A 17575-nucleotide genomic window follows, 5' to 3' on the forward strand; every position below is an offset into this window, starting at 1 on the left:
GAAACCACATTAGAACTTTGTCGAGAATCTCAGTGCCCAGCGTAATATAATAACTCACCACTCTTTAATGCAGAAAGTCTTCCAACAGTTGAAAAGAAAACCTTTTATTAACAACAGGAAATATAAAAGAAAAACAAACCAACATAAAACTGCATTTGCTTCTCAGAATTAGCAAGGGCTGTTTACCTTTCAAACAGCAGCAAACTTAATCAAATAAATGATCAATTCACCCAATTCAGATCTGTTGGAAATGGTGCTAATTTAACCTTACCTAGGGTAGACTTTGCAAAGTGGGATATGGATGATCATAGGTGATGTGTACATTGATGGAATCAAATCCTTTCTGTTGAAGTCTGTCATGTTATGATATAGTGCTCTCAACACAACGTGCTGCACTTTCTATACAGCCTTGCAACTGGGGGAAGCCAGATATGTTGGCAAAGTTCCTACCTGAATTGCAGCACTGACCTGGTCAGGGGAAAATGAGATGAAATTGTGATATTTGTCTCGTATTGCATCAGTAAAGCCTTGACACATTTGTGGGTTAAGAACTGAGAGATGCCATGCAATAGTCCCCAATGGATTCCTGAAAGCAGCCAGTTATAGACTGATACCAAATGCAAACATATCCTTTGGTGATTAGTCCATATCGACCAAGTTTCCAAACTAAACTCATGCGATTGGCACATATCCCTCCAAACCTTTCCTGTTCATCTATCTGTCCAAATGTCTTATAAATGTTGTAACTGTACCTGCATCTGCCACTTCCTCGAGTCATAGAGTCATACAGCACAAAAACAGACCCCTTGGTCCAACCAGTCCATACCAAACATAATCCCAAACTAATCTAATCCTATGTGCCTGCTCTTGCCCATACCCCTCCAAACTCTTCCTATTCATGCAATTATCAAAATGCATTCCACAAACAAAGCACCCTCAGTGTGAAAAAGTTACCCTCAGGTCCCTTTTACATCTCTCTCCTCTCAGCTTAAAAATATGGACCCTAGTTTTGAATTCCCCAGCCTAGGCAAAAAAACCTTTGCTATTCAAGTTATCTAGACCTCTCATGATTTAACAAACCTCTAGGGTCATCCCTCAACCTCTTACACTACAGTGAAAAAAATCACAGTCTACCCAGCCTATCCTATATCTCAAACCTCTGAACCCTCTCCAATTTAATAATGCCCTTCCTGTAGCATGGTGACCAGAACTGTACACAGTGCTCCAAAGTAGTCTCATTACCATCTTGTAAAGCTTCAACATGACATCCCAACTCCTATACTAAATGGTCTGAGCAATGAATGATGCAAATTTCAAAGCATCATGTGCCTAAATCTCTAAGTCTCTTTGTTCTATAACACTGCTCAAGGCCCTACTTTTCATTGTATAAGTCTTGCATTTGTTGTTTTTTCCAAAATTTAATACCTCACATTTAATACCTCCAAATTAAATTCCATCTGCCATTCTTTAGCCCATTGACCCAATTGATCATTGTTATCTCAGTGATAACGTCTGTAAGTTTTGAATAGGGTTGCAAAACGCCAAAAATGTTATGGGGTTTCAAGCAGAGACAAAATAGGCGAGTGTTATGAAAGTAAGCAAAGAGCCTTGAGGTGCACTGATGCATGATGGATGTTAGTCCCAGCGTGCAAAGCAATCTGGCAGTATCATTACAATAAAAAGTGTCTGTGCATTCGAAAAGTGCAGCATGAAGTAGATAAATTTATACTAAGTGGGTCATAGACATGTCATAATAATTTGGTGAGACAGGTGCTTGTCCAATGCTGAACTTCATCAGTGGGGGTTGGGGAGGGCAGCAAGTCACTATCTATGGAGTGTGCCCTGCATTTTTGGGGACTGGTCTCCAAGGTGAAAGCCCAAAGGTGCAGGTTGTGAGCTGGGGATGACAGGCACCTACCTGGACTTTTGTGTCAGGAATGTTTTCATCTACTTCCTTTCTATGGCATGGAAGAATAGCAAACTGCATATAAGTGAGGTGAAAATAGGTAACAATAAAATATAAATGCATTCAAAAGGGTCCCACGTCACTGATTGCCATATCTCTGTTCAAACCACGGGTGAATGGACTAGTTTCTTGAGCTTAATAACCTCATTTTTCTTATAATGCCATATTCTCCAAACAGACTCATCACTGCTCTTGTATTGGGGCAGAATTCCTCCTATAGCAATTGCTACCTTCAATTTAGAGGGATTTGTTGTATAGATTTGTGACATGTTCTACTATTACTGCTACCAATCTCAGCATTCATGAGGAGGTTGAGGAGCGGGAATATTAAATCAGAGATATGCTGTCTTTATAATTGATACTGTGTGTTGGCTGGGTGACCCTTCATAGCAAAAACATGAATTCATTTTCCATTTTAGCATGTATGTAAAATCACTGTGCTTCAGGTCACTGAGCAAAGCACGTTGTGATAACAGCTACTCTCCCTCAATGTGACAAATAATTACATAAATATAAATTTGTCCCCAATTTCATGCTACTCTCTAAAGTCTCACAGAATTACTTAATTCTAATTTGAGAATTTGCATGAATTCTTTCACCTTATTGTCTGTAGCTTTATTGATTCATCAACAAAGGATCCAAGATAGAATTTAGAATGCAATAGAAAATCAAAAGCTTTGAAGTGATTTACAGAACAGCACAACAGGGAACCTATCACAAAAACTGATAGCCATTATTTTCTAAATTGAAAACCTGATTTGAGACAGACCTACTGTAATTTGTTTTGCATTTATAGAATTTGAGTACAACAGTGCTAAATAGAATATATTCTGCCTGGAAATACAGGTTTAATCCAAATCCATAACCATTGAAAATGTTCTTACGTCTTCAATAAATTTCAATTGGAGTCCATTGGCACGAAATTGGTTAATACAGTACAGTACCTGTTCTTCAGGTGGAAATTGGAGGTGGGAGGGGGTACAAAAGGGTGATTTCATGGCATAACTTCCTATGTACCATCTGCAACAAGCTTTACCCTTTTTGCTTATGTTAATATGGGTCCTAACAATTGTTAAATAAATTCTTGCAAAAGGTACTACACCATTTCAACAAAGCTCAAAGCAGAAGTATGATTGTTACAAGTTTCAAACTTAAGGTCATGTGATGACAGACTACAGTGGAAACATATATACACTTATGAATATTATAATTAAAACATATTGAATGAATAAATAGTGTAACTTTCCACAGGATTGATACTAAAGACATTCTCCATTTGGTTACTTTCCAGACAACACAGCTGGGGAAAACAATTTCCCAAATTCGACTGGAAAGCATGGATAACTAAGAACATATTAATATGAAAGTTACAGTTTAGTGGCTTGAATTAATTTTCATAGAGTTATGGCGCAGGTTTTTTTTTAAATAGATGGCAGTGTCTATCTTTGATTGGAATGTTTTATGATCACCATGAAGTCATCCACCAAAACAGTGATCATAGATTCATGGAATCCCTACAGTGTGGGTGGCATGGTGGCACAGTGGTTAGCACTGCTGCCTCACAGCGCCAGAGACCCAGGTTCAAATCCCACCTCAAGCACATTGTCCCCGTGTCTACGTGGGTTTGCTCCGGTTTCCTCCCACAGTCCAAAAATGTGCAGGTCAGGTGAATTGGCCATGCTAATGGGGTAAATGTAGGGGAATGGGTCTGGGTGGGTTGCGCTTCGGTGGGTCGGCGTGGACTTGTTGGGCCGAAAGGCCTGTTTCCACATTGTAAGTAATCTAATTTGTAAGTATGGAAGCAGCCATTCAGCCCATCAAGTCCACACTGACCCTCCAAAGAGCACCCATGCAGACCCACTCTGTACCCTATCCCTGTAACTCTACATTTCCCATGGCAATCCACCTAACCTGCACATCCCTAGATATTTTGAGCAATTTAGCATAGCCAATCCACCTAACCTGTACATCAATGGGCTGCAGAAGGAAATTGGAGCAAACCCATATGGGAAACACATAAGATCTGGGAAACAGTATCCCATATCAGTTGATTCCCCTCAAAAAGCAGATTTGACTTCTGATAAATAGGCAGAGGTTGAAAGATTAGAGACAAAAAAAATTGCAGATGCTGGAATCCAAGATAGACAAGCAGGAGGCTGAAAGAACACAGCAAGCCAGGCAGCATCAGGAGGTGGAGAAGTCAATGTTTTGGGTGTAACCCTTCTTCAGGACTGAGTGAAAGGGGAGTTCAAAAAAACATGCCTTCTCTCGCCAAAACAAGTAAAGATTTGACACAAACATAAAATGCTTTTGTTCATTAACAGGGGTTTGCTTTTCAAAATAAGCATATAATTTATGTAACAATATACAAATCTCCATTCAATCTTCCTCATCAAAACTTTTGAGTGCCATGTATTAAGGAATATTATCATAAATTAGTCCAGTGACCTTTCTTCAAAACTGATAGCTAGGAAAAGGTAGTATTGATGCTGATGACAGGGGCAGTTGGAGAGGAAAAGGAGTGAGCGGATAAATGATGGCTCTGCATTGAGCATTTAGTGGTATGCAACCGGAAGCTCAGAACAGAAAGGTGGTGTTTTGCAAAGCTGCCACCCAGACTGCGTTACATCTCCCACCTCTCCAGTGTAGAAGAGACCAAGAGGAACATGTCACTTCAACACACCACTACATTCCCATGCCAATGGTTCAGTCTCAGGCTTGCTGCAGTCCTCCTAATGAGACTCAAATGAACAGCAACACTTCACCTTCCATTTGGGAACATTACAGCCTTCAGGACTCAATATCAAGTTTAATAATTTTAGATCACGAACAACACCTTCCATGCTGATGACCAACTTCCACTTCCCAGGTCTTGTCATGACATGGGTTGCTTTCAACACAGCCAACCCATTTTTACCCACTCATTGTCCCCCATTATCACTTATTTAGATTCTCTTCTTCTTTAGCTTACCATCAATAATCTTTTTGTCTGCATAACTTTTGCTTCTTAATTTTTCTGAGATCAGTCTCTACTTATCAGCACAGCCTCTCTCCAATCACCACCCCTCCCCCCCAACACACACACACACACACAAAATCAGCATTAATACTTATGTTTCCTAGCTGTTATCATTTCTGAAGAAGTCATACAGAACTCGAAATGTTAACTTTTTTTAACCTCTCCATAGATGCTGGCAGATGTGCAGAACTTCTCCATCAATTCCTATTTTTGTGTATTTCAGATCTTCAGCATCTGCAGTTTTTTGTTTCATTATAATAAATAAGTTGGATTAAAATTTTAAAACAGGTTAACAGTGACCAAACCATTTGGGAAATAGTAGAATGACTATAATGAGATTTCCTTAGCTGACAAAATAGTACTAAGCAGCCAAGTAGAGATCTACAAACTTACATATTAGTCATACAATTCCTGAACACTTTCAAACTATGATAAAAAAAATCCCCAAAGATTACATTGTCTATAGAGAACCAAACTCAGAGTTGTTGAAATGACAAGAAAAGGAAGCAAGCTGTCAGATGCAGTGACAATCAAGGCTATGACTCATATAAGGTCTCCCGGCACAAATACAATCCTCACTTTTTTTAAAAAACTGGTGATTTACTGATGTGACACAATTATTCAATCCATGCTAATCACATCATGATTTTTACCATCTTGATGCAGAACTAATTAAAATTTAAAAATATGATTAGTATGATTTGCAGCGTGCAAGCAAAAACAATAAAATTAATCCTGGTAAGATATTTTCCATTCAGAATCAAGAATTCCAATGATTAAGGACATCAGCAGCATCTGATTTTGTAAAAGTTGCTTAAACTTCCACTTATCAAAGTGCTTTGACTTCATATTGGAATATTGCCCTTTACAGAGTAGCCATAGTTTGCATTCTGAAGTTAATGGAAATATTCATTTGTACTGCATTTAACTTACAATATAAAACTTAGCAACTTCTCAAGAACAAAATAAATGTAAGCAAATTGGTAAAAGCAGCTTTCAAACAAGTCGTTATGGAAAAAAACATTGCTGGATCACTACAGTGGACTTGCAATTATTTGAATCACCTGGGAGATTCAGAATGTGTGGATAATTAAGAGGCTGCTTTACAAATACCGCACAGTAAAGGCAGCAATTTTTCCTGGGGGAACAGATTGTTTTTGCAGCATTTTTTGTGTACATCAGCCAATATTAAACCTTAATTTCGTTCGATGACATTTGTTGATTTCTAATTCTACAAAAATTCTAGGGAATGGATTCAATTAAAAATACCCCATCTATTTAAGTCTTAAGTAACACAGACAATTTACACTGCAATAAATTGTCATCCCTACTTAAGAAGAAAAATTACATAATAATCCAGCAGAATAATAATTTCAGAATGTCAAATCTAATTTGTTGATTTCTATTCCTGATTCCAAACTAAAGCTCTGACATCAGAAGCATAATGCACAGGATTAGTACCTGCATGTGTACAGTACAAATAGGTCCCATTGGGACTTTTAAGATTAGTATTTTCCTTCCAGACACTGGCTGGAATTAATGAGAATACCTGCAACTATACTGGCGAGCTGCTGAGTGCGAGTGATGGGATAGATGCTGCGTGCCTGTGCGATTGCTGCAGCTATTTTCTTTGCATGCTTTTCTTCTCCGTAGATCCTCAAGATGGACGCAAGTGACTGTTGATCTAAGGCATTCACCACGTCAGCTGCGGTGGGCATGTTGGGGTACCTACGCACAAGAGAAGCCAATTAATTTCCTTGACGTCATTTTCATTGACAGAGGTGAAGCTTCACAGCACAGAGAGACGGAGCTGAAATGTACACGGCATACAGGAATGTTTGAGGTTCTTTTTGGCAACAGATAGTTTAAAAAAAGATATTTCAAAGCACATCTTCGCCTTCAAATGAAAACCCAATTAAAACTATTTTTGTTGAAGTCACAGAATATTAATCAGCATTCTAATTTTGACCCATTGCCAGAAAGGCATGAAACTCAATAAATGACAGAAATTTTAGTCTCCTGTTCTTCTCACAAAAATATGTTATATCTAGTAAAAAATAACCAAAGTCTAAAATAAGTTTGCTGTGTGAAACAGAGCTCTCTTTTATTGCCTGCGAACAAATTTAGAAGACAGATCAGTCAGTCTTATGTATAATATGGAACAGAAATTTACCTACTCTGATATGGAATAATTCATATGTACAAAATTACTTTGTTTGTCATGATAAATTCTGTGAAAACAAAGGTACATAGTTCAACCTTCTGGGGCATTTAAATAAGCAATATCCATTCCATATAATTTAGGAAACTAATCTGATTAATGATTAATAGGTTATTCTAAGGAACAAGGATTGAAATTCTTTAGTTGTTGGTAATTTCAAGTTGAATTCTTTGTAGAAAATACATGTCTAGGCCAACTTCCATCAGTTTCCATCATACAGCTCACATCAACTTAGATGCAAATTATTGATAAGCCCAATCATGCAAATAGAATCTTATTGACACTATGTCATTTTCAACAGTTTACAATTTGCTACTTTGAATCAAATGTAGCATGGTTTAAAATGTATTCCCAATCAGAGGAAGAAAAATTTTATTCTCTATTTGTAAGACGCAAAAACAGCGTGCTCTGTATGATTTTTGATCTCCCTACCACAAATCATTTAGAGACAAACCAGGAACTCTGACACATGTTGCTGGTCGTCTCAAATATAAAATGAAAATGTGAGCAGCATCTTGACATTTGAGGGTTATGAGGCAACACACTGCTTACAAAACGGACAAACACACTGCAAGCCAATTTGAGGGAAATGGGATCTATTCCAGTTGATCACAGGACTGACTGATGATGATAATGCAACAAAGATCCATACTCTACTATTTTGACTGGTTTATCTTAGGCTGTATAATATACTTCAACTGAGACCAGTTCAAAACACCACCCTCCCTAAGAAAAACGCTGAAAGTAGCATTCCCTCTGGATTCAAGGCACTGTATATTTGTTCACTTCTGGACCTCAGTGGAGGAAATAATCTGTCCTCTATTGTATAAAGATTCTTCTCTGAACTAAAACTAATTGTGACACATCTAATTTCAACTCGGTTGGTATTCAGTCTCTAAGTATGGAGAACTGTATGTGCATTCCTGACAGCTTTTGCTAATATTGTGCACCTTTCATCTAGAAACTATACAGTTGACTAGTATGACCACCAAGACATAAACAATCTAAGTTCTATAAAACTGATGGCAGCGCAGATCTTTCAAATCATTCATGATTGAACTGCTGCCTGTTCTAACCCTCAAAACATGTTCAGTTCAGTGCATCAATTTGCAATTACATGAATGTGGGGACCAACCACAAGTTCTAGAGACTCGCAATTATCTCAGGAACAACAACTTTTTTTTTGTTTTAAGTAGGGAAAATTTAAAGAACATATGTATATATATACATAGTTAATTGCTTTTACAATAATGTAAGCTCATGGTTCCAAATATAGAGATTCAGAATTCCATATATGCTGAGTGACTGAAAACATAAAAACAGCAGAAGATTTTATTTCAAACTGCTACTAAAACTCAAAATATATTAGCACAATTCGGAGATGCTAGTGTTGGACTGGGGTGTACAAAGTTAAAAATCACACAACACCAGGTTATAGTCCAACAGGTTTAATTGGCAGCACACTAGCTTTCGAAGCTACGCTCCTTCATCAGGTGATTGTCACAATCACCTGATGAAGGAGCGTCACTCCGAAAGCTAGTGTGTTTCCAATTAAACCTGTTGGACTATAACCTGGTGTTGTGTGATTTTTAACTTTATATTAACACAAGTAGGTTACTGAAACCGATTCAGTCATATTTGAAAAGGGGTTTGCTAAACACAAAGAAAAATATTCAAGGATATGGAACAGAGCAAGAAAGTTGGATATCAGTAATTCTGTTCCATTGTGGAACTTTCAGTGACACAGTCATGATGAACTGAAGTGTTGGTCAAGGGGAGGAGGATTTCCTTCTGTGTTTAAATTTTGATGATGGCATGAAAATGATACTCAATTATCAAAACAAAATCATATTTCCTCTATTATGTCCTTGTTAGTTCTAACCACCCAAAAACTCTGAACTGTACCAAACAGTCCTCTGAAAAAGAAATTATCAAGGTTTAGTTTCGTACCAAATGGAAATATTTCAAAATTTCGCTGAGGGAAATCTAAATGGATAAATTTAAATTAAGTGAAATTCAATTACAATCATTCCATAGTAGGAAATATTGGCATGTTTATTAACTACAGAAGATTCTGTTTTGTTAAGTTCAAATTGGATAAGCAATTTTCAGAACCAATAATATAATAAGTCTGTAGAATCTGTAAAAATTTATTTTCAAAAAGTGCAGACACAGTATTGTGATCCTGCTGCTTGAAGCTAAGAAACAGATATTCACCATTTTCCTTATTGCTAAGAAATTGAATAAGAAAATAGCACTACTTTTTATTCATACTATGCCAGAAAATATCTAGCTTTAAGCTCTTACTGCAGATGCTCTTTTCTGCTTTCACTACCAGATATATGATAGAACCATATTTCCCACAATTACTGCCTACAGAAGGATTAACTGGAGTATTCATGTTGGCTCTTATCATTCAAATTAAAACAATTTTGCCATGAGGATAACCTGTACAATAACAGGTTTTTGTACAAACCTGTCTCCATCCATTCTCATGTCAAGTGGACCATCTTTGCTTAATGCAAACCCACGCCATGGGACATCTAATTGCATAGAGGAGCAGCCTGCGTCTATGACAACTCCATCAAAAGTGTCTGTCTCTATGCCCGATGCCACTAATAAGCTCTCCAGCTGGCTGAATCTTCCAAGAAAAGGGTGAATCCGAGCACTGAAAGAAAGAAGTCACAATGAGAAAAGAATATTCTTGGCAATACTACTGAGGACAATTACGATGGCAAATCCTATTTAAGAGCTGTCATCCAAGCTACTGAGAAACCTATAAGGATACAATTTCTCTTTGCCCTACATCAAATGTGCATTTTTCGTCAGAAGGGTCATTCTTCTTCAGAAGAGCACAGACATTGAAGAGTCATAATGGAATCAAAACATTAAATATCTCTCCGTCCAAAGACACTGGCAGACCTGCTGAGTTTCTCCACCACACTTCATTTTCATGACTGTTCAGCATTTTTTGATTGTCTAGCCAGATATAGTGATATAATTAACTAGCTCATTATTTAGCGTAATCTTGACCCTACCGCTCCTGTGTTTGCCACTCCATTTCCAAGTGCAGGTATTGACATGGTCATGTAGTATTTCAGATCTATCCTCAGGCATCTGATTACAGAGTCCACCATAATTTCATTCCACTGCTAAGCATATTATCTTGCAGCCAACTGATTTATCTCCCCCAAAGAACACTGCCACTAGTTGGCAATATGGAAACTGAAAGGAGTAATAGACTTGAGTCAGCATGAGATAAACTGAAGGTGATATTGAATTTTTTTTTATGGAAAACACCACATATTAATTTATATTTAAAAAGATTTCACATCACAAAAGCTGAGGATATGGTCATTACTGCATTGCTGCTTGCAGTCTGCAAATTGGTTTCATGCATTTGCTGCATCATAATGGTGACTTTCCTTCAAAAATTACCTCAGTATCTCTAAAGGACATTGGAATATTCTGAGATGCTGTATAATTGCAAATCTTTTTAAGTAGCTACAACATTCTTTGAATCAATTCTATCAAAGAATAGTGACTGCAGATCATTGACAAAGAATTCTTCCAACAGGATCCAAAATGTTTAATTAACTGGCCAGATGTTAAATCTATATCTGTAGTAACAAAGAAAGACAAATGAAAGAAAATCTGAAAAAAATTGCCATGAGTTCTTTACTGTTCCTAACATGCATCAATAGAAAAAAACCCAAAACAAAACAGAATAAATGATTCACAGAACAAAACACCAATTTGTCAAGAAATGACTGCTTTCCAGCTTCCAAGCTATGGTTATTTCCCCATTTCATCAGCTCATTCCTGATGAAGGGCTTATGCCCAAAACATTAACTCTCCTGCTCCTCAGTTGCTGCCTGACCTGCTGTGCTTTTCCAGTACCATGCTCTCAACTCTGATCTCCAGTATCTGCAGTCCTCACTTTCTCCCTGTGGTTATTTCTCCACCCACTTTCTGGGCTACGTCACAACTTATGTGGGTAGTGCAGTCGAAATCAAATTTCACTGTTCCTGCAGTCACCACAACAGTGAAAAGGTTTAGTCACACAATTCAGTCTTGCCAATTTACAGAACAAACTCAGGTTAATAGGAAATACTCACTGGATATCTGTTCTTAGCAAGAAATAACAAACCAACTGCTTTCAACCAATGGCAATTAGAAAATATGAAATGCTCACTTATAATTTTATATCTTAAACTCAGCACTTTTTAAACTCCTGCTTCACAAACAGACAGACACGCAAAGAAAGATGATAAGTGGATATTAAAGGTGGACAAAGTAAAAATGATCTTGGAAACACAGTCCAACAGCATCAGTCTGACCACAGGATTCGATGAGGTGCTTTCTTTCTCTTCCTTTCAATTCTTTTATAAATCTTTGCTGTTGATACAAGGCTATTTGCACACCAGCGTTCTTTCATTAATTGGTTGAAATGTTGTCCTTTCACTGTCTTTAAAAGTGTCTTACTCTTTCTTCGACAGGAGATTTGCAGAGACAGCTAAGTGGAAGACAACTAGCTGTATGTGGAAACTTTCTGGGACCTCAAACAAGTTCTTTCCAGGCTAAATTCTTCTCTGCCACAAATAGGGGCACCTGGTCAGAAATTACCTCAAAGATTACCTCAGTAGCTCTAAAGGACACTGGAATATCCTGAGATGCTGTATAATTGCAAATTTTTTTAAGTAGCTACAACATTCTTTGAATCAATTCAATCAAAGAATAGTGACTGCAGATCATTGACAAAGAATTTTCCCAAAGGGATCCAAAATGTTGTTCGATTAACTGGCTAGATGTTAAATCTATATCTGTAGGATCAAAGAAAGACAAATGAAAGAAAGTCTGCAAAAAATTACCATGTTTTCTTTACTGTTCCTAAATAGAGAAAAAAAATCCAAAACAGAATTAATAATTCACAGAACAAACACCAATTTGCCAAGAAATGACTGCTTTCCAGCTTCCAAGCTGTGGTTATTTCTCCATTTCATCAGCTCACTCCTGGTCAGAAGCGAATCAGAACATTATTAAGTAGCTTTCCCTTAATTCAGAGCCCATCAGCTTCATGGTGTCTGCTTCTGCTCTGTTTCAGGAAATAATAGAATCATAAAGATGTAAAGCATGGAAAGCGCAACATTTTACACAACTCACAACACGCCCATTATTCATTATTTTAAAAATTACAGCAATCTCTTTGCACAGTCTCCTTGGTTTAAAGCAGTTTCGTTTAGACCATAGTTCAAAAGTAAAGCAATAAAAAGATGTGACATTTTAAACTATCAGATCCAAGCAAAGGCATACAAATCTCATACTTAGCCAGTGGTAATATCGTGAACAATGAAGGAGCGTGTGCTGCAATTCAAGTCCCAAAGCTTTAAATTTTGTCTGTCCTCAATTATGGTATTGGCTGAAGCTGACCTGTGAAATCTTACACTTTTCATCTTGGTTCTCTGCTTCGTAGATTTCCAATGAGTGGATCCTGACCTTGCCGCAATTTCAGCTTGGCAGGCATAATCCATTTCCTAAGTCTGGACTCAAATCTACAGAATTCCACAACATGAATGTGCTTGGTTCTGTCAGTCATTCTAAACTGTTACCAGTAATTACCACTGAGATGGTTAGAAGTATAGCATTAAACAATGGACCTATGAAGCATGGGAATATTACCATTAACAGAAATAATAGAGTCAGCATAACAATTTACGCACACAGTTGACCTTTCAAACAATTCAAAGAGCAGGGAAGTTCCCTCTGGTTTTCTGGCCCATATGTATGGCACTCAACTAACATCATTGACAGATCTCACCAAGTTCAACTCCATGGTTCCCAAAATTAGTGATAACTATACATCATATGCACTTCATTGGCAGCAAAGTAATTTGGTATATCGTGGAGTCACAAAAAAAACAAGGTGATTCTTTCATTAATTTCAATATGACATTGGTATTCCAAGGGAAATATATTCAAATCACCATCTGACAATTCTGGAACATACAAAATAGGAAGTAGGAGATACTGAAACTATCCAATGCAAATCTTTGTCAACTTTTCTGCCAAAGTATACAGTGTTATAATTAATTTGGATGTGCCGGATCTCCGTCACTAACACTCTGGAGACGGAATACCCGAGGTTCTGTTTATTGTGACTGGCGACTTCAATCAAGCCAATTTAAGGAAGGCATTGCCCAAGTACCACCAGAACATTAACTGCTACACCACTGTGAAAGATGCCTACTGCTCCATCCCCTGCCCTCACTTCAGAAACTCCAACCACAATGCCATGTTTCTTCTCCCTGCTTACAGGCAAAAGCTTAAGCAGGAGACTTCCCTCGCTGATACAGGTCCATTGCTGGTCAGAGAAGGCAGAGGATCAACTCCGGTGCTGTCCGGAATCGGCTGATTGGGCCATGTTCAAACAGGCCGCAGGTACCTTGGACGAGTACGCCACCATTGTCACAGTGTTTATCAGCAAGTGTGGAGGACTGTGTACCGAGGAAGTCAATCCAGGTGTTCCCCAATAGGAAACCCTGGATGAATCAGGACTTACAGAAACTGCTAAAAAACCAGGCGTGAGGCCTTCAAATCAGGAGACCCACTCAAATATAAGGAATCCAAGAATGACATTTGCAGAGCCATTAAGACAGCCAAGGACCAATACTGATCCAAACTAGAGACCCAGACAGACACCCGGCGACAATGGAAAGGACTGAAGTACATCACAGGTTCTAAAAAGAGACACTGCAAGATAGCAGATGATGACATATCCCTCCCAGATCATCTCAATACCTTCTATGCTCACTTTGAGCAGAATTTCGGTGGATAGGTAACACCTATGCTGAAAAGTCCTGATGAATCTATCCCAACAGTCACTGCATCAGTGGTCAGATCAGTTTTCCTTCGTGTGAATCCAAGGAAAGCAATGGGACCAGACGGAGTACCAGGCTGTCCTCTCAGAGCATGTGCAGATCAACTGGCAAAGGTCTTCTCGGACATCTTCAACCTCTCCCTGAAGCAGGCCACTGTCCCTGCCTGTTTCAAGAGGGCCAACGTCACCCCTGTGCCTAAGAAGGTTCATGCAGCATGTCTCAATGACTACTGCCCAGTGGCCTTAACTTCGGTGGTCAGGAAGTGCTTTGAAAGGTTGGTCATAGCATTAATCAACTCCAGCCTCCCCATTACTCTTGACCCACTCCAATTTGCCTATCGGACCAACAGATCCACATCAGATGCCATATCATCTCCTCCCTAGAACATCTTGACACCAAGAACAGCTACATGAGAATCCTACTCATTGACTACAGTTCATCCATCAACACTATTATCCCCTCAAAACTGATAACTAAACTTAGTGATCTCGGACTAAGTCCCGTTTTCTGCAACTGGATCCTCAATGACCTGAACCACAGGCCACAATCAGTGAAGATTGGGGACAATATTTCATCCTCATTAACACCAACACTGGAGCCCCCCAGGGGTGCATACTCAGCCCCCTACTGTGCTCACTGTATACCCATGACTGCGTTGCCCAATACCAGACTAAGGCCATTTACAAGATCGCTGATGACACAACCATAGTTGGTCAAATCTTAGATGGCGACGAAACAGGCTATAGACAGGAGGTGGAAGACCTGGAAAAATGGTGCACTGAGAACAGCTTAGCTCTCAATGCCAGCAAAACCAAGAAACTCATTACTGACTTTCGACAGGATGTTACTCATGTCCCCCTACACATTAACAGCACAGAGGTGAAACGAGTGGAGAGTGTCAAGCTCCTGGGAGTGGTTATACACAACAAGCTTTCTTGGACTCTTCATGTGGAAGCACTGGTTACAAAGGCTCAACAATATCTCTTCTTCCTTAGGCAGCTGAGGAAACTTGGCATGATAGCGAATACTCTTGCCAACCTTTATAGGTGTGCCATCGAGTGCATTCTGTCTGGATGTATCACTACTTGGTATGGCAACTGTACGATTCAAGATCAGAGACTGTTACAGAGACCCGGACAATCACAAAGGCCAACCTCCCATCTATAGAATCCATCTAGCAGGCCCGCTGTCAAGGAAAGGCCGCCAGCATTCTCAAAGATCCAGCCCACTCTGGCAATGCTTTTCTACAACCTCTACCATCGGGGAGAAGGTACAAAAAGCCTGAACACATGCACCAGCCAGTTTCGGAACATTTTCTACCCCGCTGTTGTTAGAATACTGAATGGACTCACAATGCCTGTACCTGAGTTTTGGTTTTTGCCGCTGTTTACCTATTACTTACTATCTACTCTATTTAACTATGTGATCTGCCTGTAGTACTCTCAAGACAAAGCTTTTCACTGTGCCTCGGTATATGTGACAATAAATTCAATTCAATTCAATTCAGAGACAAAAGTAGAGATGCTTTATAATTTAGAGTTTTAAAAAAACTTTTTCAAGAAAAATAAGACTTATCAGTGAGTGTTACTGATGTACTGTGAAGGTCTGTGCTCATAAAACCTTTTTGTCTTTGACCACCATTTTTAAACTGCAGCAATTTATAGATTTCACACACTGCAGGGATTCTATAATTCTATAAATCAAAAGCATATTTACAAATGTAGTTCATAAATTCTGCTCTGAAAGGCAGGTTTTTTTTTATTTTAGAAAAAGTCTGATGCTAATTCATTGATGCATGTTGATGACTGTAAATTAAATCAGTTTTTGTGATATCAGTTAAGTCCCAATAGGCAGAATTTCACATCTTCAGAAGAACATTTTAAATCTGCTACAATTAAAACCTAGTTCAAAGATGATGGAATTATTCAAAAGGGTTGCTTCACAAATTATTTGAGAAATATATGCTGTATTATCTCTTTCAGTCTAGTCCCAAAAAATTTGTCTTCGTTCAGTCTTGTCCACGGTATATCAATTATGATCAGTTATTATTAAGTTGGTTTTAAAATTTCTTCAAAATTGAAACAAAGGTATAATACCATGAATTAAGACAGACAAACTAGCTGACTGTGCTGAAAGTGTAATAATTAAATTTAGCTCCTGTATTAAATTCATTATGAGTTAAAATAAAAAATCCTAAGCTCCCTTACTTTTGTTCATAGAACATAGAACAGTACAGCGCTGTACAGGCCCTTCGGCCCTCGATGTTGGGCCAATCTGTCATACCAATCTGAAACCCATCTAACCTACACTATTCCATGTACTACACTATGCTTGTCCAATGACGACTTAAATGTACTTAAAGTTGGCCAATCTACTACCATCGCAGGCAAAGCATTCCATACCCTTACTACTCTATGAGTAAAGAAACTACCTCTGACATCTGTCCTATATCTATCACCCCTCAATTTAAAGCTACGCCCCCTCATGCTCGCCATCACCATAATTGGAAAAGGGCTCTCCCTGTCCACCCTATCTAACCCTCTGATTATCTTATATGTCTCTATTCAGTCACCGAGGAAAAAGTGAGGACTGCAGATGCTGGAGATCAGAACTGAAAAATGTGTTGCTGGAAAAGTGTAGCAGGTCAGGCAGCATCAAAGGAGCAGGAGAATCAATGATTCCTGAAGGGCTTATGCCCGAAACGTCAATTCTCCTGCTCCTTTGATGCTGCCTGACCTGCTGTGCTTTTCCAGCAACACATTTTTCAGCTCTATTAAGTCACCTCTCAACCTTCTTCTCTCGAACGAAAACAGCCTCAAGTCCCTCAGCCTTTCCTCGTAAGACCTCCCCTCCATACCAGGCAACATCCTAGTAAATCTCCTCTGCACCCTTTCCAAAGCTTCCACATCCTTCCTAGAATGCGGTGACCAGAACTGTACACAATACTCCAAATGCGGCCACACCAGCGTTTTGTACAGCTGCAGCATAACATCATGATTCCTGGACTTGATCCCTCTACTAATAAACACTAAAACACTGTAAGCCTTCTTAACAACCCTGTCAACCTGGGTGGCAACTTTCAAGGATCTGTGTACATGGGCACCGAGATCTCTCTGCTCATCTACATTACCAAGAATTTTACCATTAGCCCAGCACTTTGCATTCTGGTTACTCCGACCAAAGGGAAACACCTCACACTTGTCTGCATTAAACTCCATTTGCCACCTCTCAGCCCAGCTCTGCAGCTTATCTATGTCTCTGTGTAACCTACAACATCCTTCGTCACTATCTACAACTCCTCCGACCTTAGTGTCGTCTGCAAATTTACTTTGAGTTTCTAACATACACGTTTATTGTTCACTAATGAGAACTCACTAATTTATCCATTCCAATCAGTGTAAATATTCTGTGTTATACAGCTTGAACTAAATCACTTTAGAACTCAATTCATTCAAAAGGAGCAGTCTTTTAACACAAGGTCAATGGTGCAC

General features: G+C 38.7%; 1 protein-coding gene across 1 annotated transcript in view; it reads right to left on the reverse strand.

The window, feature by feature from the left end:
- The window catches only part of mettl15 (methyltransferase 15, mitochondrial 12S rRNA N4-cytidine), a 147242-nt gene that overhangs the window by 20562 nt on the left and 109105 nt on the right, over nt 1–17575 (reverse strand). Inside the window, exons 3-4 of the mRNA XM_043705437.2 lie at nt 9683–9874; nt 6535–6713 (exon numbers count right to left, since the gene is read on the reverse strand). Coding sequence (XP_043561372.1) covers nt 6535–6713; nt 9683–9874 — 371 coding nt within the window. The remainder of the gene's footprint in view (nt 1–6534; nt 6714–9682; nt 9875–17575) is intronic.

Source organism: Chiloscyllium plagiosum, unplaced genomic scaffold, assembly GCF_037043375.1.
Source record: "Chiloscyllium plagiosum isolate Xiang-an unplaced genomic scaffold, Cpla_swu_hap1 HiC_scaffold_18, whole genome shotgun sequence".
NCBI lineage: Eukaryota > Metazoa > Chordata > Chondrichthyes > Orectolobiformes > Hemiscylliidae > Chiloscyllium > Chiloscyllium plagiosum.